This window comes from Mesoplodon mirus (assembly GCF_964341445.2).
Source record: "Mesoplodon mirus genome assembly, chromosome: 10".
In the NCBI taxonomy this organism is placed as follows: domain Eukaryota; kingdom Metazoa; phylum Chordata; class Mammalia; order Artiodactyla; family Ziphiidae; genus Mesoplodon; species Mesoplodon mirus.
In genome coordinates, this window is record NC_138986.1 from 49,903,863 (window position 1) to 49,928,838 (window position 24,976).

Here is a 24,976-nt window from a genome sequence, read left to right on the forward strand (position 1 = left end):
AAGAATATCTTTGTACCTGTCACCTTATGTATGAATATTTCTCTAGAGTAAACATGGAGAAGTGGACAGCTACGTCACAGGGTTTCCACTTTAAAAATTTTAACACACTGAGATTGCCTTCCAGTCCCCACCAGCAGATATCAGAATGTTTTCTGTATCCTTACCACTTGATATTGGCAAAGTTAAATTTTAATAGTCCGGTAAGTAGAATGATTTATTTGGTTACTATAATTAATTTGTACTTCCTCTGTGAATTGCCTGTTTTTCTATCGTCTTAACATTTTGTAGATTTTTTAATCTTAAAATATGCTTGCTGGGTGCTAACCCATGGTCAGTGGACTTTCTTCAATCACTATTTTCAAGTCTTTGATTTTGGTGTCTGTTTCAGCAGGAGACAGAAGCCACATAATATGAACAGGAAGATTTGACAGAAAAGTATTAACTATAGGAGTACATTGGAGTGATGGGGCATATTATCTGTAATATTTTAAGAAATAAAAATCTGCAAAGCAGTAAAGAGAACTCTAAAGAATACAGAAAATAGCAAATCTAGGGAATAGCCACTATCTATGTTCCTTGTGGCTGAATTCCAGAAATCAAGATACAGCCGTGGCTCTTGGGATGAAGCTTGTGACAGCTGTAAATCCCTTGGCAATGGTGCCAGGGAAGCTATCCATGAGGAGATACACCAGTGGCAGTCTGTGAAGTCATCCAACGGGGTGCAGGGTAAGGTGACACTGTACTGCTAAGCTATATGCACTCCTCCAGTACCTTCTACTGACAAAACATGCCACCTAGAAAAAAGTATTCATATGGCCCAGCTCCATTTTCACCATAATGATGGAGCAGGCAACAAGGGGTAGATTCAAAGCCCTTGTTTCTAAATTTATGAACTTCCACTATATATTCGATATTTCTTTTGCCATTTGTCAGAACCTCGGTCAGGGTTCTTCACCTGGTGGAGTGACCCAAATATTCATTACCAAAGGTTCTGAATCCTCTAATTGTCCTACCTGTTTTGGTCACCGTCGTTTTTCATTAACCTTTTCTGTTTCTCAGGTACCCAGAGAATCCCCTGTGTTCCAGATATAGTCCTTGCCTCAATTATGTACCAGCAATACAACCTCCCTTTGGTAATCAGAATTGATCATTCCAGCCAGCGTAGTAAGACCTTTTGCTGCCTATTGGTTTAGCGGCAAAAGAATCCTGGCCAAGCGGCAGTCTCATCTTAGATCCGTAGGCCCATTGTTGTGTCCCTAGTTGAAGCATCCCTTGGAAACTAAGACCTCCAAACCAGCACAGTTCGAGGTTGCTGGGATGAGAAGTATAATCGTGAAAGGAGCCACTGCCTTTGCCACCCCTTGATCTTGGACCCATATACTCCATCTCAAGCCAGATGCTACCTTTAAGACAGAATTCCATCCTTGCAGGGTGGTGTCTCCCAACTGTTACACACGAATACTCAGTGAGCTGTTCCACCTTTCAATTAGACCAGCCACTTCTGGGTGCTGGGGTATGTTAATTTCATGAGCTCACTGCAGCATTTCCTTTATTGTGAAATTGTTTCCTTGGTTAGAAGAAATGCTATAGGAAACGCCATGATGGTGGGTAAGGCATTCTGTGAGTACATGACATGGGTCAGATGGTAATGATGAAAGCAGCATTATGGACAGGAAGGCAATCCATGTCCAGAATCCATGTCTATTTTAGTGAAGTCGAATCTCTGCCCCATCTATGATAGAAGGGGTGCAAATCAAACTGCCACCAGGTGGATGACTATCACCCGTGGGATTGGTGCCGTACTGTGGCCTTAGTATCGGTCTCAGCTCTTGACAGATTAGGCACTTGTCAGTAGTGCATGCCAGCCTTAGGAAGGGGACATCTATGTTGTTGAGCCCATTCAAAGCCTCTGGCCATGCTACCAATGCTATATTGTTCATGGGCACAGTGAGCGAGCACGGGGGTAGCTGGGGAATGAGGTTGACTGACACCCACGGAGTACATTATGTTTTGTCCACTGGATTAATAAGAGCCTCCTCTGCCGTGGATGACCTTTACTGGACATTGACATGGGACACAAATATCTTCACAGTGTGTGACCATTCCCAGGTCCATCCACATACCTCTTCCCAGACTTCCTTATCACCAGACTTTCAATCCTGTTTCCTCCTAGTCCTTGGATAACCGAACCATCAGCCCATGAATCAGTATCGATCTGTAGCTGTGGTCATTTCTCATTCAGACATAGTAGACAACCAAATATATTCTCAGACTTCTGCTCACAGGGAGGATTTTATTTCACCATTGTCCTTCAGGTCCACCCCTGGTGCTGCAGATGTCCACTTTTGGGTGGAACCAACAATATGCAGACCTATCTATAAAGCAGGCTTGATTTTGTTTTGTTATTTTCTTTTTTGGCCAGCTAGTTGTTAGAGCACCTCAGGTCAGAGGTATGGATTGAGAGAGAAGAGGCAATGGGAGTTGATACTGAGTCTGAGCCACGTGTTTAAGGACACTGTTTTTATCTTGCAGACCAGCTCAAGCAAGCTAAGTCCATTGTATACCATTTCCATTGATGACAGATTGCTGCTGTGCATGCTCACGTTTATGGCTAAGTGGGTCCTACAACACCCAAATCATGATGGGAAGCTCAGGCTACATAATCACCTAATCACCCTTGGTTAGACATTCAGTCTGTACCGAGGTGCAAAAGGAGAATAGTTATCTTCAGAAGAGGGCAAAGATTTGCTCCAAAATCCTAGGGGTCTGCCCTGTGATTCTCCTACTGGTGCTTGACAGAAGCTCCATGCTGTGTCCCTATATGCCTGGACACTTAGTATCATTGGCTCTGTTGGACCATATGACCTAAATGGCAGAGCAGCTTATACTTTACCTCAAATTCACAACAGGGCCTTCGTGAGTGATTTCCTACTCAAAATTGGTAGTCTTACGGGTGACTCTAGGTTGGTTGAAGTAGCACACTCAAATATATGTTTGCCTTTAAAATCCAAAAAGGCCTACCTAGCATCATACCTCTTTTTTCATGGTAACATACTGTGAGATGAAGCAATATGTCTTCAATCTTGGGGGTTCATCATGCTCTAAGCCCCAAGAAACTTTGTTGCAGTTAAGTTTTGTAGGATTTATCTTTCACCCTCTAGTTCTTACGAGTCTTACTAAGGCACCTAAGTACTTACTACTTTCTGCTCATCGTATCCAATCAGCATAATTTTGTCAATGTAGTGGATCAGTGTGATGTTTGTGGAATATCATGATGCTCTAGGTCTCTATGAACTATATCATGACAGAGCAGGAGAACTGATGAAGTCTTGAGGCAAGAATTTGAAGGTATACTGTGGCCCTTCCAGGTAAAAGCAAACTGCCTCTTGTGTTCCTTGCAATTTGATATGGAGCATTATAAAGGCATTATAACAGCATAACAAGTGCCATGGGCATACTTATTTGCCCCAGTAAAGATACTGCATCTGGGATAGCAGCTGCAATTGGAATCACTACCTGGTTAAGCTGTGAACCTGATAGTCCCTAGTCATTTTCTAAGATCCATCTGTTTTTTGCACAGGCCAAAGTGGTGTGTTAAGTGGTGATGTTAAAGTATCACCACCCTCACTTTCAAGTCTTTGATGATGGCATTAATCTCTGCAATTTCCCCAGAGTTATTGCTTCTAGTTTCTTGATAGAAAGGGGAAGTTCCAGGGGCTTTTCATTACCCCTTCCTACAATAATGAGCCTTTAACTAATGGGTCAGAGAATAATATTGGAATCCTTTCAGTTGCTAATTATGTCTAGTCCAATTATATACATTCAGGAAGTAGGGAAATAACCACACTGGACCAAGTGGGTCTACTGTAATTTGGACCTGAGCTAAGCTTCTATCACCTCACTGTAAGCCTTCATTTTGACTGGTGAGCCATAGTGGTGTTTTGGGCTCCCAGGAATTAGAATTAATTGAGGTAGAATTAATTTAGAGATAGTACCTAGTAAATGCCAAATGGTCTAGATTTTTTTTTTCCCTCTCATGAACAGTCACTCTAGCAAATAATTATAGATACCTAGGAAAATGGAGGAAGATTTATGGTATGTACCTTCAAGGGGATCTATCCTGTAGTTAAGGGGCCCTGGTCTGTGAATTGACTTAGGTCTGGAATCTGGATGAGAGGCTGTAACTCTTCATTGTGCCTATTCAAGTCAGGTTTTGGCTACCAGAGTTTTTCCTGTGTAGATCAAGCAATATTCTATCAATAGTTGGCTGCCCATAGGATTTCATTCATGTAGATGCATCAACCACCAAAGATCTCTGTGTGCCAAGGCATTTTGACTACTCATATGTCCCTGCTGCCCTTTCTGATAGATGTCCCACCTTGTCTTGGCAGTTGGCTTCTGCTACTCTGGAAATGCATCATCACCACTGAAATGAGAGAGCCCATTTCAACAGCAATGAGAAACAACAAGATTGTAAATTCAACTATCTTTGTAATTTAGCATTTTGCACAATTAAAATTTGTGCTTGACTTTTAGTAGTATTATCCTCCTAACTACAAGAAATAAGAGATTTAAAAAGGCTACTATCGAAGCTCTCTGGTTCTCAGGGCCATGATTTGAGCTAGGAATTAAAGGACCTGAGCTTGTCATTTTCTTCCCTAAGTGCTGAAGTGCATTAAAAAAAACTCCATCCCACACCACAGTCTTTATGGTCATCATTACTGCCATGAGAGTCAATGTAGGAGCACTTTAGGTTCCCAAGGTAGTGCTTCAGCAGGTACTTCATCACAGTCTACAAGAGGTGGTAGCTCGGTTAATTGTCATTCCACTGCATGCAAAGGATTACACGCAGCCTTCCACTTCCCCTTAGCAAGGAGCTTGGCATTGTGTTCAAGCCCAAGGATGTAACCAAACAAGTCCCCAAACCCCATCTTTGTGGGTCTGTCTCCTAGGACCACTCCGTTACTGGTATCAGTTCTATATTGGTCGTGGGCCATTTAGGTGACAGAAAACACATGGAAATCAAACGGGGAAAGTTTAATATAAAGAATTATTTAACAAGGGATTGAAGTAATGGGAGGATTGGCTGGTAAGCAATAAAGAGAGCTCTAAAGAATATAGGAGGGCTTCCCTGGTGACGCAATGGTTGAGAGTCCACCTGCCGATGCAGGGGACATGGGTTTGTGCCCCGGTCCGGGAAGATCCCACATGCCGCGGAGCGGCTAGGCCCGTGAGCCATGGCCGCTGAGCCTGCACGTCCGGAGCCTGTGCTCCGCAACGGGAGAGGCCACAACGTACTGCAAAAAAAAAATATATATATATATATATATATATATATATATATATATATATATATATGAATATCAGATACAGGGAGCCACCACTACCCTCCTGGGCTGACATCCAGACCTCATGGGAGAGGGTGTGGCCAAGGCTGAATGGCAGAGAAGTTCACTGAGGCTGTGAAGCATCCAAAGGGGTGCTGGGGCAGGAGAAGCCCCTTCATAGGAGGTGCCATGCCAGTGGCACTCCACCAGGGAACTGCATGCACCACTGGAGTTGGGCATTGCAGAAGCTGCATGTGCTACAGGAACCTGGTGCTGCAGAAGCCATGCATACTGCAGGAGCCTGCCTAGAGGAGGACCCGAGAACCTGGAAGAGAATCCCTTCTTCCTTCTCCAGGGTCCCTCCAGCACCCTCTCCTGACAAAGCTTAACATCTTGCCAGGTGGCAAAGAAGAAATGTTTACAGGGTCCAGATTCATTATTTCATAGAAGACAGTGAAGGATGAATTTGGAGCTGAGAGGTCATAAATCGTTAAGTGGTATCATACCTGGTCATATCACGTTGAATTTTTAGTTTTGATGTCAAAGTCATCAGTCTTCCTTTTGTTTTTTATGTCCTATTTCAGAAATAAGTTTGTATGTCTGTGTGTGTGCATGTGTGTGTGCATGTAGATATTTAATCCATTTGGCACTCATTGTGTATAGTGTAAGGTGATGATTTAATCTAATTCAAATACACCCAACCTTTTCCTTAATTTGAAAAGCTACATATATCATATATAAAGTTATGTATGTAAATATGTTTCTCTGGTCTCTTCTGTTCCATTCATCTATTTATTTATTCCTTTACCCAAGATAAATTTTCCTTAATCCAAAGACTTGGATTAAGACTTTACAAAAGTCTGAAGAGTGTCTTGCCATTTATAGGAAGAATAAAAAGACTGTTAATAGAGAATGGTGTTCTTAAGTGAAACAAATAGAAATAAGTGCTTTGAAGTTTCTTTGGATTAATCTCTGTCCTGGTTTTTCACTTGTTAGTAAATACTGTCTGGTAGCAATGCCCTCTCTCCTGGCTCTCTCACCTAATCAGTAACTCTAGAACCCATATTAAGAGGCTGCTCGTTGACCAGAGGCAAGGCCTAGGTTGTAGAAATGCAAATCAACTCTTATGTTTTAAAATTTAGGGCCAAACCCTACTTCATCTGGGACAACATGTAGTCATCTCAGTCCTTCCATGCTATCTTCACAATACAGATAGTAAAATTTAGATAAAAGGCTTAATGGAATTTAGAATCATTTTTATTCATTCAAATGCTCATAGAAATAAAACTTGGAAAAAGGATATATGATTACCAGTCAGGTCTGAATGGGATTCTGGATGGAGCCATTTTAACTTGAAAACCTGAAAGTTGAACATTTTCTGCCACATTGGGTAGGAAGACATGGTCAATTCTTTTTTTGTGTTTAATAGGTACCTGCAATATAAATAGTAAGTAGATACTGGAGCCTTTAAATAAGATGATGAATAATTCTTGTTATAGCATCATTACAAGTCACTGTTATTAATGAGACCAAGGTCATTGGTTCAGTCTGGGTTAGGCCATTTAGTGTGCCTTCTTGTACATATTTTGCCTCTTGTTATAAAGGGAACTGGTCAGGAATGAATCCATCAATGGAAAGCCATTTCCAGCCAAGGAAGGAAAGATATCCCATATTTGGAGTAATCAATAAATTCTTTAATGTTTTATCATTTGTGTTAGTGCAGTGCTACTTTTTAAAAGAAAATCATTGGTGTTCTTGTATCTCAGCCATGTATAAACTCCTCTCAATCTGTATTTATCTGACTTGTCTCATAGGCCTTATTTAAGAAGTCAGACCCTAGATAGATTTGAAGAGGCCCCAACTAATTCTGTGGCTTTCCTGGACCTCAGCCTTTTTGCTTGGGGTCTCTATACTGTACGCAAGCCAGTGGGCCCACAAGACACTTCCTTTATTAGAGTTTATTTAGTAGGGTAATGTGGCCAACAATTAGTCTTAGACCATCACCCTTCTAAATCTCTAAAACCTAGTGGATGTCCACTAATGTAGTTAGCTACTTAGCAGTTTTCACAACCATAAGAGTTGTGATCAGCAACCTGCCCCACTGCAGGAACATTTGCTTTGGGGAGTGAAATGGGGATGGAGTGAATCTTAAAAACCCTTGTGGTCCCATACAAATCAACAGAATGTTGCTTCCTTTTGGAAAGGGCTTTGCAGAAACAAATAGACATATAGTAGAACTTCACCTTTTGCTGAAAGATGACTGCACAGAGATTGGTGGGTCAAGCAAAAGGTGGGTATTGATAATGTGGCCCTACTTGGTCAAGAATCTCAATTGGGTATGTTCCTGACCTGCTTCTTCCCTCTCTGTGTGTCTCCCCTTAACTGTGTCTAGAAATACTACAACAAACTTTTGGTCCACTAACTAGACCATCAGTTTCAAAAGAGGCCTTGGGATGGCATATTTTCTCTGATGAATGATTATATTTTTTCCTCTTAATTTTTCTCATGGTAAGAGGGGAGGAATTGTTAAATGTGTTGATTAGATATATAAACCTCTGGAGGGGATTCTGAAAAACAGTGGAGCAAAGAGTGTAATACTTATTAAAGTTGTACAGAGAAGGCAGTGGAAGAGGATGCAAATAGTGTTTTACATAAGCTAAGAGCTGAAATACTAAAAAAAAAAAATTCTTCAAATATGTGCTATACTTCAAACTAATCTGCATTCCAAGAATTTCTTTGGAGGGTAGATTTCTCACGTGTTTTAAGATGACTTCTGAAATTCTTAATTTCTGCTCTGCCAAGGAACTCAGATAAAGGCGCTGATGCTGCTAGTTAATTATTGTAGATAATAAAAAAAAAATTCAGAGACAGAACACGGCAAGGTGTTGGTACTGACTTTCATACCCATTTACTGAATTGTAATTGAGTGAGTGCTTTTGGACTTAATTGTTTCAACATCAGAATTTTATTACTGAGGAGTGATGTCATCAAGATGGCAGAGTAGGAAGCCCTAGACCCTCCTTCCCACATAAACACACTGATTCAGCAACAATTCATGGACAAATTCCCTTTGTGAGAAATCCAGAATTTTATTTTCTAAGACCCAACCACTGAGATAAGGTCCTGATACACAATTTTTAATATAAGTTTGAAGTGACCCTAAATCCATAATTTCATATTTATATTTTTCATTGTTTCATATACATAATCAAATTTATCATTACTTACAGTCTTTGGCCTTTGAATCCTTCTTGTTATTTTACTGCCCATGAGATGAGTCTTTAAAAGGTGTTGCTGGCTGTATCTGGATGATGTGGAAGCGGAACTTAGGGCGTAGTGAGCCTGGGATATAAGGCCTATAATGTGAAAAATGTTAAATTGTATCTCTGGTTACAACGTACAGGCCTAGATTTAATTCATAAAATTTTAGAGCTTAAAATGGGCCTCTGATACAGCTTCATCAGTTCTGAGTGAAGATGTCAAAACCTGGATGGAGTCTTTTGTCTGAGGGTCCATAACCAAGTGAAAGAGAAAGAGATGATGGGTTACTTGGACCTGTGGGTAGAAGTGGACAGACTGAGATACTCACATTAATAGGACTTGGTAATTAATTAGATTTACAGGGTGAGGAAGAATAGCTCTCAGATTTCTGGCTCAACTGGCCAGATGTTAATTTTATTTTATGGTGGATTTTATGATGATGGCACATACATGCTCAACAAGTCATTGTTGGTTATAAGATCAGAAGGATAGATGTGTGGGAAATATGAGTGTGTAGAGAGGAAGCAGATAAAGATTAGCTCAAGGCCTCTGAGAAGACAGAAGCCCATGGGATGCTGTTCACAGCAATTGTCCCAAGGAAGAAAGGGGGCACCTTTTCCATTTTTAACAGGAGGGAAGGAGAAGCAGCTGAGTATAGATGTAGGTAGACTGGGGACAAGAAGTAGAGGGAGTTCCCATCTGATAGGGGAGGAGGACAGTGTCTGAAAGTCTGAAGAGACCAGGAAGATTTAAAATAGTTGCTGCATTATAATAACTTTAAATAGAATATAATCTATAAACATATTGAATCACTATGTTGTACACCTGAATCTAAAATCAACTATACTTCAATTAAAAATAAATGAAATAAAATAAGATAAAACAGCTGCTGTTAAGAGGAGGAGAGAGTGAGCTGACCCTACCCTTGGCTCCAGGGGAGAACATGTGAGCTGGGCCTAAGCCTACCAGACATCTCAGTCTCTGGCTTCAGTGATTTGTTCAAAATTGGTCACATGACCTGAGTCAGCCTAGTCAGAGCTCGATTGTTTTTAACTGTCCCTTCCCCACACCCCACTCCTGCCATGTGAGCTTGAACAGAGGATGGAAGCTACAGGGGTGGCAGCCATCTTGCTTCCCAAGGGGCTCCACTTCCCGTCTGCTCTCAGCCTGCTCAGGGCCCAGAGATGCAGAGAGAAATCAGTCCTCAATAAATAGTTCAAACCTTGATCGCATCCATATGGATCAATGGAACGGAATAGAGAGCCCAGAAATAAACCCACACATCTATGATCAATTAATCTTTGACAAAGGAGGCAAGAATATACAATGGAGAAAAGACAGTCTTTTCAGCAAGTGGTGGGAGAGCTGGGCGGCTACATGTAAATCAATGAAGTTATTAGAACACTCCCTCACACCATACACAAAAATAAACTCAAAATGGCTTAAAGACTTAAATATAAGACATGACACCATAAAACTCCTAGAAGAGAACATAGCCAAACATTCTCTGACATAAATTGTAGCAATGTTTTCTTAGGTCAGACTCCCAAGACAATAGAAATAAAAGCAAAAATAAACAAATGGGACCTAATCAAACTTTAAGCTTTTGCACAGCAAAGGAAACCATAAACAAAACAAAAAGACAGGGCTTCCCTGGTGGCACGGTGGTTGAGAGTCCACCTGCCGATGCAGGGGACACGGGTTCGTGCCCCGGTCCGGGAGGATCCCACATGCCGCGGAGCGGCTGGGCCCGTGAGCCATGGCCGCTGAGCCTGCGCGTCCGGAGCCTGTGCCCCGCAACGGGAGAGGCCACAACAGTGAGAGGCCCGCGTACCGCAAAAATAAATAAATAAATAAACAAAAACAAAAAGACAACCTACGGACTGGGAGAAAATATTTGCAAACGATGCGATTGACAAGGGCTTAATTTCCAAAATGTACAAACAGCTCACACAACTCAATAACAAAAAACCAACCCAATCAAAAAATGGGCAGAAGGCTTAAATAGATATTTCTCCAAAGACGACGTACAGATGGCCAGCAGGCACATGAAAAGATACTCAACATGGCTAATTATTAGAAAAATGCAAATCAAAACTACGAGGTATCACCTCACACCAGTCAGAATGGCCACCATCAAAATGTCTACAAATAATAAATGCTGGAGAGCGTGTGGAGAAAAGGGAGCCCTCCTACACTGTTGGTGGGAATGTAAATTGGTACAGCCAGTATGGAAAACAGTATGGAAAATCCTTAAAAAGCTAAAAAATAGTTGCCATATGATCCAGCAATCCCACTCCTGGGCATATATCCAGAGAAAACTGTAATTTGAAAAGACACATGCACCCCAACGTTCATAGCAGCACTATTTACAATAGAGAAGACGTGGAAGCAACCTAAATGTCCATCAATAGACGAATGGATAAAGAAGATGTGAGATACACACACACACACACACACACACAATGAAATACTAAGCTATTAAAAAAAGGATGAAATATAGCCATTTGCAGCAACGTGGATGGACCTAGAGATTATCATACTAAGTGAGGTAAGTCAGACAGAGAAAGACAAATATGATATCACTTATATATGGAATCTAAAATATGATACAAATGAACTTCTTTACAAACCAGAAATAGACCCACAGATGTAGAAAACAAATTTCTGGTTGCCAAAGGGGAAAGGTGGGGGGGAGGGGTAAATTAGGAGTTTGAGATTAGTAGATACTAACTACTGTATATAAAATAGATAAACAACGAAGTCCTACTGTATAGCACAGGGAACTATATTCAATATCTTGTAACAAACTAAGGCAAAAGAATATGAAAAAGAATATATATATATACATATGTATATATATATATCTGAATCAATTTGCTGTACACCAGAAACTAACACAACATTGTATATCAATAAAAATTCAAAAAATACAAACAAACCTTAATCAAGCCAGCTTAAGCCAATCCATCTCTGAACACTTCAGTTTTGTGAGCCAATTGATTTCATTTTTTTCCTTAAGCATTTTGAGAGTAACTGAACTAGAACAAATTGTAATTTCTCAGGAGTTACAAGATCCTAAGGGGATCCATGTTAATGCTAAGTAAAGAGAACTTGCCCCTTAATTCTGCTTGTGCTGGGAAGCAGGGAGGCTGCTGTGATCACCTCTACAGAAAGGAGAGATACCTGGGTCACCTCACGCTTCTGGCTAGACATCTGAGGAAGGAGTGGTAACGGCTGACTTTTACATTTTGGCACCAATAGTATAGGTAATATCTGGCTGTCCTCTTGCAGTGCTTGGTACTAAATTTAGACAGGTATGACCTCTGATGAATCTACACTCTGGAAAGGGGATGTTGCCTGCCATTCCAGTAAATGAAGAATGTTGCCTGCCATCAAGCCATCAGCTACTGCAGTTCTGCTCCCCTCAGTGTGCCCTGAGGGGAATTTAGGATGGAGAAAAACAGGAAACATTCTGTGCTCTGGAAGCTGGCCCTAGATGGCTAGGATGCATATCTAGGGAATAATTTCAATGAGCCCAGACTCTTGCATCTTCCCATACATAGAAAAGCACTAAAATCATTAACTTTTTATTTTTGTGATTAGCAGTAATCTTATGCTGTTCAACCACATGGTTTGTTTTTCAGCAAAACTCCTCTGTATCCTGGATCCTTCTCTACCTCTTCAGAGCAGTTCCTCAAAGCTATCTGAGAGGCTGTCTCCTGGGCTACAGTCCTTAGTAAGCTCCCCAAATAAAACTTAATTTGCAGCTTTTAGGTTGTGCATTTTTCTTCAGTAGACAACATGTAGAAAGTCCTAAGCAAACCCCCTCCCGTCGCTGCAGAAGGGGACAGATGGGGGCTGAGACTTGGGAGTAACTTCTACCTCTGCTTCCTGAAAGACAGGCTTCTCTTTTACTCCTGCCGTGTCCCCAATCCTGGGAATTAGGGTTCTCCCCACCTGCCTCCTGCCCCACTCTGGTCCTTCTTCGTAAATGTGCAGGTCTTAGAGGACACAGATGGCAGTTTGAGAGGACATGTTAACTCGGAAAGGAATTTAAAAGATGCTTGGCTGGGCTGGAGGCAGAGGGGAAAGGGAGAAACAGAAAACCCCAGCGAGGGTGGAGAGGAGAGTGCAAGGACAGAGCCACTCAGGGTGGGTGGTCAAAATAGGGCCCTTGGGTGCTCTTGATATGCTTCCTCTCTGGACCTGGGCTGGGGTGGGGGACGCCAGCCCCACAGTCAGGGCCCAGGCAGCAGGCACTGGCAGGCAGGAGCACCCTGGGGCTTTACCAACAAGCCCAGCCTTGTTCTTAGAAAACCCAAACTATCTTGACCTTTGAAAATAATCTTTCTGCCTCTGACAGACTATGTTTTCTCACATCATTCACACTATAAGTAGCCAAAAGGAAACACATAAAGGAGGACACACATATATGAAAGTGTAATAACCAACATTTGCACAATGACCTAGTGCTACTACACTCTGTGGAAGACACACATTGTTTCACTGAGTCCTCAGAATACACCTTTGAGGTGGGTATTTTTCAGAGAGGTGAATAAACCTCTCCAAGGTCACACAGCTAGCAGTGACAGAGGAAGGATTTGAACTTTGGCTGTCTTACCCCGAAGTCCATACCCTCACCCACCAGCTATGCTATGGAACAGAAAGGAGGAGCTTGGCTGACCTTAACAATAGGCTGATCGTGGCTACTGATTGGGTAATATTTTTGATAGCTCTAGAAGAGAACTTGGAATTTATTTAGTCCTCATCTTACAGGGGAAGAAGTTAGTTTAGAGACATCCTGGGGTCTGGCCTCTGTTCCATTGCTATTTGCTGGCTGCATTGTCCAGAGTGCTGTTTTTTTTTTTTTTTTTGCGGTATGCGGGCCTCTCACTGTTGTGGCCTCTCCCGCTGCGGAGCACAGGCTCCGGATGCGCAGGCCCAGCGGCCATGGCTCACGGGCCCAGCCGCTCCGCGGCATGTGGGATCCCTCCAGACCGGGGCACGAACCCGTATCCCCTGCATCGGCAGGCGGACTCCCAACCACTGCGCCACCAGGGAGGCCCCAGAGTGCTGTTTTGATTGCCATTTCCATAATACTCCTCAAGCCCCTAGGACCCAAGAATCATGATGTACTTTATGAATAACATCTGAGAAATGTGGTTATTAATATCCTATCGGGGAGGAAGAAATTTTCCTCTACTCTTCTAGGTTCTTCTGGCTGGTCTAAGAATTGAATTGACATGAGATTGATTAACACGAGAACATCAGACAAAAGTTTAATAACATGTATACATGGGAGAGACTGAGGAAAACTGAGTTACTTGCCAACATTACCGAAGCTCTCAACTTAAATACCATCCTCAGCTAAAGACAGAAGAGGATGATGAGGATGGAGGAAAGTCAGCTATGGGAGGTTACCAAGAAAAGCACAATAAACAAGGGTAAGACTTACACAGATTTGTCTTTTCCACAGATAAATTTCTAAAGATTCGGTCATCCTCCTCTTCCTCGTACTGAAGAGGGGGATACCCTTACAACTGTAAACATTTTTTACAAAAGGGCAACTTCTTTCCAATGTCTGCTTTTTCTCAGAAACAACCAGCTTAAAACAATATGCCAAAGAGACATATTAGGGTGGCAAATTCTACTCCTCTATAGGACCAAGGTGTTAAGATGCTTCAAAATCTAGTGAACTACACAATGTTCTTTAGTTGACATATTTCAACTGGAACCAGTTTTTATGATTGAAACTTTTTAGTATAGCCTATCCGTACTCCAAGGTGAACTGAAGTAGAAAGTTCTGACTGCAATTGAGGATGAAGGTTTATTCATTCATTCAACAAACATGGAGCACCCACTCAATAACCACTGGTTTGTTATCGTTAGTCCCTGGGGCCCTCCTTCAATCCTGACCCTGGACCCTGAGAACTTAGAGAGAGAAAGGGTATCCTTACCGCCTGGTGAGCTCCTCTGGGCAGAGGATCTCTCAGTGTCACTAAGCTGACTTTGTAGCTCTTCCACCCACTGGAAAGCGTCCAGCTCCACGCTACGCTCGTGGGCAAGCCAGATTCTCATCTGAAGGGAAAAGTGCTTGGGAAGCAGAGATGATTCTTGGTGCACACTTTCGTCAGTTCACTGTGAGGGGTGGGTTAGGGGGGATTCCTAGGGAGAGTGTGGGTCCCAGGCTACCCCAGGAATACAAGTCTTCATGAAATCCTGGTCAGGCTGAACTCAGCCTTCTGAAAATCAGGAGCTCCAGGAAGGCCAAGAACTTAATCAGAGAGGGACAGAGGCAGCCCTTGGAACCCTTTATTACCTTATAATAGCCAGAAGTTTACTCACAAAAGTCATATCTTTTATGTTTGTTTTATTAGAGGGGAAGTGGAGAGGGGGGAGGAACCAGTTCACCTTGTAGGCCAAGCCATGCATCTACCCCAAGAACCTGTGGGAGCCCCTGGATGGCTTCAAGCAAAGACGTGATCTCTCTCCCAGATCTCTATGCTGAGTTCAACTCATCATGTGCAGGGAATGCTCTGAGCACTGTCTCCAGGCCTGACACAGGGCCCACAACCGGAGGCTAACTTTGTGTTTGCTCTCCCCTTGCAACCCTTACCCAGAGTCCCCTAGCCAGAGAGTCGCTAGGTCCAAAGCATGCCTCATCTGCATAGATCACAGGCATTTTTTCTTTTTTAATTTATTTTTATCATCTCCTAATTGTTTTTAATTATAAAAAAAAAGTAATAGTGTAATGGGTTGAATAGTGTCCCCCACAAAGTGTCCACCTGGAACCTCAAAATGTGACTTTATTTGGAAAATAGTCTTTGTACATGTGATTAAGTTAAGATGAAGTCATACTGGATTAAAGGGTGGGCCCTAAATCCAATGTTGATGACCTTACAAAAAGTGAAGCAAGTATAAACACAGGGAGGGAGGGAGGGAGAGAGAGAGAGAGAGAGAGAGAGAGAGACAGGGAAGGCGGCCAGGACTGAAGAGCTGTAGCTGCACGCGGAGGGACGCGGGGGATGGCAGGCAGCCCCCAGCAGCTAGGAGAGCCATGGAACGGGTCCTGCCAGAGCCTGCTGTAGGGACCCACATCTTGATTTCAGACTCTGGCCTCCTGAACTGTGAGAGGATACATTTTTTATCCTTTTTTTTGTCATTTATTTTTGTAAAATTCTCCTTACTGACCTCCTTGAGCACTTGAAACACTTGGCCAATCATTTAATTTAAACTTCTGATTTCTGTTTCCTAATATCTCTGGTGAATTAACTGACTTATTCATTCAATGAATATGTGTGAAGCACCTACCCCAGAAGGTGCTCAGTTTTTTTTGTTTTTTCCCTCTGTGTTGAATTTAATTCTATGGTCTCCTTTGTTGGGACTTGCATTAGTCCGCACGTACACTATATTATTTCCTCCCTTTTTTTTTTTTTTTGCTGTGGGGTATTTTTTTTTTTTGCGGTATGCGGGCCTCTCACTGTTGTGGCCTCTCCCGTTGCGGAGCGCAGGTTCCGGACGCATGGCTCACGGGCCCAGCCGCTCCGTGGCATGTGGGACCTTCCTGGACCGGGGCACGAACCCGTGTCCCCTGCATCGGCAGACGGACTCCCAACCACTGCGCCACCAGGGAAGCCCCGACTGTGGGGTATATTTAAGAAGAACATATTGGGTCTGGAAACCATTTTGCCTTTCCTTTTTTATTTCTGCAGTTCCAGAAACACCATGAATAAAATTCCCTTATAATAGCTTCCATAATACTTGCTGCTTTTCCAGATTACTCGTCGGGATTTTCCAAAAGATCCCTCCTGGTTCAAAGATTAGAGCCAGGTAGAAATATGTTTTTCAAGTGGCTTACAAAGATGCCAAGATTCTGGGCCTCGTGGCAGTCAAGCCATCATCTTTTGTCACAAGCAGCCTGAACAATCACCCAGGTATAGATATTTCCATTTCCCTGCTGTTCCTGGGAGTGACAAAGGTGAGGAACACCGCTGTGGAGGCATGAGAGGCATGGAAAAGACGGGAAGAATCAAACAGCTGTGGCTGGTACACCCTGATTTACTTCCTCTCACTGGAGTTACCTATCGGAGTTCTCTCTGAATTTTCTTCTGCTGGAGCTGGCCCAGTTTAGAAGCCCTCTTGGCCTCTTCAGTAAGGAACTGCAGGTGCTGTTCTTTTTGCTCCACATCCTCCAAAAGCTTCTCCATGCTAGAGGTTTTCATTAGGTCCAGCTGCTGCCGGTGGAGAGCTTCCTGGGTCACTCTGTGTTCTAATTCTTTCAGCAATTGCACCTATGGCAGGAAAAGGCCAAAGGAAACAAGAAAGGCACAAAGTCTTTCTTCTCAGCAGAGGGCAGGGGATGAGAGGTTGGCCAACACAAATGTCCCCTCCATTAGTGCCCAGGGGCAGAACTGTGTGAGGTATTCCTGGGCTCAGGGTACCACAGCCCAGCTGCTCTATCCTGTCCTGTGCCAGCCAGTATCAAGACCAAATAGTCATATCTACCACAAACTACATTTGCCCTGTCACTCCGCCTTTATCGCGCAATAGCAACGGAAGGGCTGAACCTGGAGAGACAGGGTGATGCAATACGTACAGTGAGTGGGGAAGGGAGGTGCTAATCTTGTCTCTGTTTCGACTTCCAAAATAGCCCTGAGGAAGCCAGGTTCCAGATGGTTGGAAAAGGAAAAGAGTAGTAATAATTGGTTCTGTTCTGAAATTTTTCTAATCAACAGTCACTAGAAGGTCGATCCTTAATTATAATATTAATAATGATGATTAATATTTGTAGGGTGACTTTATATAATTATACATCATAACTCACTGGCACACAATAATGGAAGAATTAGGGTCCAAAAGGAACAAATTATATTTTACGTTTTAAAATATGCCCAGCTTTCCCAGGCTGTTATTTGAACTCAGCTGTTCTCTCTCTAAACCTAGGGTCTCTGTTTCATTCATGTTCAGAGGGTTGGCACAGTTATTAAGAGCTTAGACTTAAAAAGCCTTTATTTTGGTGCCAGTCCCTATAGAGCAGCAGTAACTTCTGAAATTAAGACTTAGTTTGGGTCATCAGGAAAGGAACCAAGACTCTCTGCTTGGGGCATAACGCTGATGGCTGGGCCACACTCATGGAAAACATGCTTGGAGCGTGAAAGGAATGTATTAGAGGCAGAGACCCAGACCCCAAGATGCCCTCTGGGTAAAAAAGATCCTCAGAGAAACACACAGAACAATCTTAGTTATGAGCTATATTTCACCATCTTAGCCAAATATGAACAAGAACAAAAGCCTTTTGGCCACTGCCCCTGTTTTCTGGGCTGGAAAGAAGGCAGAAGGGAAGCCAGGGTCCGGGCCATCTCTCACCAGTAGTGCCGTCTGCTTGGCTTCACACTGTGTTCCTCTGGTGACTGCTACAGGCAACTCAGTGCCACGTCTGGTCGCCAGAGCGTGTTCAAAGAGAGGGAGGAAGAGGGGTTCTGAGCTCAGACACCTGGCTCTCCTGCTGCTTGCATATCCTCACGTTGTCTGCCTGAGCCCTAGCCAGGGCCTGCCTTAGAGCCAATAGCTGTTGACAAAATAAAAGCACTTCTTGTTCTGCCATTAGTTTGATGTTCAAACACTCTTTTTTACTTTGCATAGCTTCCTGTGAACATCCCAAACACAGTAAGGTGGGATATAAGTTTCCTTTCTGTATTTTAAGCTTCCCAAGCAGTCTCTAAACCACTTCATCATCCATCGTTCTTTAAAATTTCTGGTAGAACACAGCTCCTGCTGGCCACTGCTTCCTTGATTTCAGTTAAGAACAGTGTGACAGATCAGAGTAAATAAAGACTTTCAGAAACAGTAAGTAAAAGTTTCCAAACCACTATTGATATGTGCTCTGGTTTCAGTTTTCCTTAAAGCAGATTTTCCACTTATTGTTACTTCATTTTCCGCAGATCATCATGCTTGAAACTCAAGGATTTGCAGTGTTTTGACAAAGCTTGCCCGCTCCATCTTTTCCCTTCCCTTGTGCTAAACTCTCTGATCTGTTCTCTCATTTGCTTCTTTGCCATTTGCTTCTGGCTCTTTCCTATTTCTCCCCAGGCTCTGCTATTGCCCGTTCCCAGGAAAACTTGCTACCTGACACCAGCACAGCAGCTGCAGCCAAGGAGGCCAGTGCCACCCGCTCCCCCTGCTGGGCCGGGCCTCCCTCCCTCAGCTCTCTCACCTTCTCAGCCCTGCTCAGCTGGCCCCGGGAGTGCTCCTGCTGCACCGCCAGCCTCCAGTGGCCCAGGCTCCTCATTTTGCACACCAGGGCGGCCAGGCTGCAGTTGTCCTGCTCCAAGGCCAGCAGCTGCTTCTGCTTAGAAGGCTCACTTTCAGAAAAGGCTGCCCCCAGCACTTTTCTCAGGAAGGACACGAATCCTGACATCAGAAACATGCCTTCCAGAAGATGAGACAATTGTGCAGTGAGACCCAGTGCCCTTTTTAAATGCCTGACACAAGGATTTCTCAGGGAAACAGGACAGGAATGCAAACAGAGTGAGCAGCGGGGTCAGACGCTAGGATGAAATGCTGATACCCCACTCAAAATGAGATCACATACTATGGCTGGATTTTCTTTTATTTCTTCGTCAGGTCTGGCGGAGCCCCATTTCTTCTTTAGGCCTTTCTTTCGTATTGTCAGTCCCTTCTGCTCTTACTTCACCGATGAGCTCACACACTTTCTGGATCAAATTAAGCTGATTCTCATCCAGCTTCTCCTGCAAATTGCAGGCTCAAGTTCAGGAAGGTCAGCTGAGGAAGAGTCACTTTGCCCCCTAAAACCCAGCTTTCAGAAATGATATCACATTAAAACAACATCCACCCAGACAATTACTCCATCGGGTATTGTCTGGAAGCCTCACTAGCGGCCCCTTTAGTGTTGTCTTCAACCCGCAGGGCTTCATCACCCTCACATCTCAGAGCCTGTGGGTGTCAGAGGCCAAGACAAGCTGAGCAGGTAGAAGAATGGGAGGTCACAGGCGGAAAACCAAACCGCCCCCCAGCCCTCCACCCACATACACAAAGGGTTACTTGGGAACTTGAACCTAGGGATTTTTGCTATCAGTTTGACCCAGCAGAACCTGACTAGGTAAGACATTGTCCATGAGCCACTAACAAGGAACTCCATTAAGAATAGATTAAATTAGAGGAAGGAATCAAGCTGGCCGCCTTCCTCTTTAGGCTCCAACAGAAATCTCATTGTGAAACAGCCCGTTCTGAATGGCTATGGCTAACAGCTTATGGTGAAATATCTTGCTCATCGGTAAGTACAACTTGGAGACCTAGCATCTTTGGGTGAGGGGTGACTGTGGGATATCCTTTCACCTCTGAACCACTTCCCGAGAGAGGAAACAGGAGGTTAGTGCCGGGGAGCCACAGCAGGAAACCTGGCTACTGGCCACACAGCAAAAGCTTCACCATCTTCTTGGGGCCCTGGGGTAAAACAGCGATTCCCTACCTTCAGGGGCTTGTGGAACTAACTGAGACTGAGAGAAGTGGAGAATTTCCTTTTTGTCTAGGAATCTGGCAGAAACTAAAAAGAACCTAAGAAATTTTTCAACAATTTCACACCCGAAAGATGGCTTAGTAAATTCTATAATTTACTGTCTGCTCACCTCTCTCCTGCAGCACCAGGCCGAATGCGTGTTGGTTTGGATACCTTAATATTTGTAAGCATTTGTGTTTTGTGGACACTTCACAGTAAGGAGAAAGGTCCAATCCTCTCTGGAATAACCAGGCCAAGCTAGAGCATCAGTGGAAACTCCTCTCAATGGACCAACTCCAGGGACCACCCTGGAATCCTCTGGGGGAAGGGAGTAAGGGAAGGACCCAAATGGGGCTGGCTCTGGGGAACATCTAATAGCAGAGAAGGGGGCAGGTTTGGGGGAAGCCATGGACTTGGGAGTGGTAGGTTTGTCCTGAAATTCTCACTTGTAGGGCAGGGGGACCAGGCTCCACAATAGCCCATTTTAGGCATGGGTCTCCATCTTACAGCTGCTCAGACATCATAAGACAGTGACAGGCTTCCACACTGCTGTGGGCACACGGGAACCCCCTCACTCCTCTTCTGGGTGGACCTTTACTGACAGGTCAGCAGCTCCCTGACACCAGATGTGAGAGAAAGGCTGGTGGGCATTTTGAAGGTTGTAAAATCTCTGAAAGCGGATTCAGATTCTGAATCTGCCCAGTGAGCTTCCAGGAGGTGGCTGTTGCTACCTACACTGGGGTTTGGCCTGGCCCAGGGCACTGTGCTCTCCTGTTTTGGATGGTCATTCAATAGACAAAACAGTGACATAAACTGTTGGGGTTTTGGAGAAGAAACTCCCCCTTCCCTCAACAGCAATCAGATGGCAACATGGCAGTAGAGTGAGGAAAACTGCAAATATCTAAGTTATTTAAAATTCAGTGTCTCTTTTGGGAAAATAATGACCACTCATTGCTGACTCACTCTCTGCAATGAAAGCCTGGAGCTGGAGAATTCTTGGGTCCAACCATCTCTTGTTGTCACAAAGCCCACTCTGTTATTGATCTCTCCGTACAGCTGCCGCGGGGGTCAGGTACACCCGGGTCCCCACAGGACTGCCCAGACATCTGACCCAGGTCACTTACTTTGATGTGCAAACATGTCACAAACAAAGCTTGAACTAATGCTTCATATTCTTCTTGGACTCCTTTTTGAATTTGCTTTTTGAGATCCAGAGTCTCCTCCTCCAAATCCGTGAGTCGAGTTCTCTGGGCAGTGACTTCCATGATCATATTGTGACTGAGCTCTGCAATCTAGCAGCAGAAATTTTTTTTAATGGAAAATAATTCAGGAATTCCAAATGGCCACTGCAAAAAGAGTCCTTTGTATCAATATATCAATGTTGAATTGGTATTCTACTTTGAACTTAATGAAGAAGGTGAATATCCTGTTGTGCAAATGTGGGAAGAAGAAGCTAAAGTTGGCTTAAGGGTCCCAGAACAGTTCCAGACACATAGTAGGTGCTTGATAAATGGTTGCTGAATGAATGAACCCAGAAGAGATGCTACTTAAGTACTTTGGAGAAAATACTTCAACTGTCTTGGCTTCCATTTCCAAACTGGCCTCCCCATGACACCTTAGCCTATATACCTCCTCCTCAGAAGGTACAATGGCCTCAAAAGAAAACAAACACACACCCCCCCAAAAAAACAACAAAAAGAAAAAACAAAGCAATAAAAAATAACAAAAGTCACCAAAAAACTAAGAAAAAAAAAAGCCCTCATTGCTTAAAAAGTACAGGCACACTCCTTGGATGTCTCTGCAGTGGACCAGTCATTGATGGGATTTCTATAGGAAGGGGCACAAGAAAATGACACCAGGATGTCCCATGTCTGACTACTGCTGAGATTGTGGATTTGAGAAATGGAGAACTTTTTTTTTTTTTTTTTTTTTTTTTTGCGGTACGCAGGCCTCTCACTGTTGTGGCCTCTCCCGTTGAGGAGCACAGGCTCCGGACGCGCAGGCTCAGCGGCCATGGCTCACGGGCCTAGGCGCTCCGCGGCATGTGGGATCTTCCCGGACTGGGGCACGAACCCGTGTCCCCTGCATCGGCAGGTGGACTCTCAACCACTGCGCCACCAGGGAAGCCCAAATGGAGGACTTTTTTAGTAATAACTGACCTACCTGACCAGCCTTGTCTTCAGGTGGACTCTGACCTCTTCATATAATGTCTAATTCCTAAAGAGGAGAAAGCAGCGCACAGCCAAACTCAAACATTTATTCAGTGCAGCACGCTCCAGACAGCTCTTATCTGTGTTATTCGTGCTTCTTTTTGAGATCCTCGGGCTCCACCTGGAGCTAGGACTGTGCTTGTTGCTCCACTGAACTTTAGGACGGGATCTCATTGTAAGGAAGTCTCCTCAGTGAGACCCATGATGTGCATTCTAAAGACAGAGTTTATTCAAGGATCCTAGCTTCTTTGCTGAACCAGGAATAGCACAAAGTCCCTTGTGCTTGCTGAGGGTGGGAAGATCAGCTACGGATCTTCCCCTGCGGGCCAGCTGCCTTACCTCTTATATTCCCCACTAGACCCCTCCAAAGCATACAACCCAGTGTTGCTGGGGCCATCACCTTCCCAGCTGAGAAGACCAGAGCCCAAGGAAATGAGCCAATGAGAAGAAAACCTTGGAGAGGACCATCTACCCTCAATTCTTGCATAAGAACACCTCCCTGGGCTTCCCTGGTGGTGCAGTGGTTGAGAGTCCGCCTGCCGATGCAGGGGATGCAGGTTCGTGCTCCGGTCCAGGAAGATCCCACATGCCACGGAGCAGCTGGGCCTGTGAGCCATGGCCGCTGAGCCTGCGCGTCCGGAGACTCTGCTCTGCAACGGGAGAGGCCACAACAGTGAGAGGCCCGCGTACCGCAAAAACAAACAAACAAACAAACAAAAGAATACCTCCCTGCACCAGACCGCACCGTGTTTTATTTCCTCTTTGGAGTGATTCCTGGGCCCCCCTCCCCACACCTTCCCCAATGCACTTCTTGTCTGTCTGGGAACATACTTGCTCTTTCTGGCAGAGCTTCTGCCTAGCATGCTCCAATACATGCTCGTAACACATGGAGTAGCTCTCGAAGTTGCTGCATTCTCTGGCCATCACGTCACAACCCAGGGAAAGGAGGCAGGCCTCAAGGTGGTCTTTCCTGAAAGTGATCTGAAAAGGGGCATCACTCACAGCAGCTCCCCCAGGCAGCCCCACCACACCAGAACTCAAGGCACATGTTACCTTGGCTCACAGACCCACTTCCATTTCTCCTCCATGGAAAAACATCAGCTCTATAGCCTTGCAAGTCTCTCTTTCAGGTCTGCTCTTAACATTTGCAGGGCCAGGGACAAGAGTACAAACGGAGGCCCATGTTCCACGTGTCTAAGTGTTCTAAATATTTAAAGGTTATAAATCAAACTATTAAAATGAAAATGTTTAATTCTCCTACTTTGAAAAACAGACCTTCAAAGGGACTCGGGAGGCCAGGTTTGATTTTTATCATCCTTGGACTACTCTGAGTTCTATGCTGAGATATGGTCAGGGAGAGCTAGTCTCCAACCCATAGTTTACAGTTTGACCCCCTTCGCTTCCTCCCTTTGACCTCACATCACACGGGTGGGAGGGGGGCTTGCATGCATATAAGCAGACACCCCAGCTGTCCACACCCCTGCACAGCTGTCCTTGTCTACCCCACAGGCCAGGGTGTGCTCACGGGTGGTGAGGCCCATTCTCTCTCTGGGGAGGATGATCTAGGGAAGGGCCAGGAATTCCAGTGCCCAGGTATCCAGAGCATGGTCCAGAAGGAAGGCCAGGGATCGGAGTGGGCACGTCCCCTTGGCCGTGGGGATTTCCTGTGGGGAAGGGTGGGGCTGGAGCAGAGCCAGAGGGGCCTCTGAAGTGGGGCATCTGACAGGGGCACTTGCCTTGGTCAAAGGGCCATAGTTCTCACTCTCTAGGCAGTCCCATTCCCTCCCTTTCTCTAGGCAGCTGGGCACCCTTTTTGAAGATGTGGTCTTTAAGGAACAGAGGAAAAGTCCAACTGTCCAAGGCAGACTTAGGTTTAGACTCCAAGAGAAATGGGAGCCAATATGTGGAAGGTAGGGCAGATCTACCTGAATAGGACCTGCATGTCCATGGGAGTGCTTGTGTGTCTGTGTGTGTCTATATCAGCGAGTGTGTCTGTGTGCATTTGTGTGTGTGTCTATATTCATAAATGCATGTCTGTGTGTGTTTCTCTGTGTGTCTGTACCTCTCTGTGTATGTCTCTCTCTGTGAGTGTTTGTATAGGTCTCTATATGTCTGTATGTGTCCCTCAACGTGTATCAGTGAGTGTGTTTGTGTGTGTATCTGGCAGTCTTATGGGGCCCACTTCAAGATTCAGCCTGCTCACTTGATGAGCTTTATCTGTGACACTTCCAGGGTCTGGACGGCTCTAGGCTCACTGGAAGTTTGCTGCAGAAACTAGGTTCTCCTTCCAGCCTGGGGTGATTCCCCTGGCTCTGATTTGATTGTCCTGGTGACACTGTCCTATCAGTGCAGCCTCTGTGCCACTGACCTCCAGAGAGGGCCCAGACACGCTTTGCCAGGTCAGGCAAACTAGCGGAGATGGCAAATACTGATAAAAACCCAGTACTGATGGAGTGAGGAAAGTGGCTTGCTCACCACTGCTGACAGGAGGAGAAATCAGTGTAGTACTTTGGAGGGCAGACTAGCAGTGGCTGTGAAAGGGTTTTAAAATATTCATGCTCTTTGATCCAGTAACTCCTCTTCCAGGAATTTATTTTTAGAGAATAATAAAGGTCATACACAAAAATATATGTTAACAGATGTTCTTTAGAGTAGCCCTT

General features: G+C 44.4%; 1 protein-coding gene across 1 annotated transcript in view; it reads right to left on the reverse strand.

Moving 5' to 3' along the window:
• Positions 1-1,706: 1,706 nt before the first annotated feature.
• LOC309811186 (uncharacterized protein) overlaps positions 1,707-24,976 on the reverse strand; it is a gene marked incomplete at its 3' end in the record, with an annotated part of 148,586 nt that continues 125,316 nt past the window's right edge. The window contains 11 exon segments of the mRNA XM_082633781.1: positions 1,707-1,967; positions 8,556-8,683; positions 14,549-14,669; positions 16,676-16,882; positions 17,958-18,071; positions 18,073-18,237; positions 18,694-18,936; positions 19,183-19,242; positions 19,244-19,339; positions 21,231-21,398; positions 23,148-23,297. Of these exon segments, the coding sequence (XP_082489907.1) occupies positions 1,707-1,967; positions 8,556-8,683; positions 14,549-14,669; positions 16,676-16,882; positions 17,958-18,071; positions 18,073-18,237; positions 18,694-18,936; positions 19,183-19,242; positions 19,244-19,339; positions 21,231-21,398; positions 23,148-23,297 (1,713 nt within the window).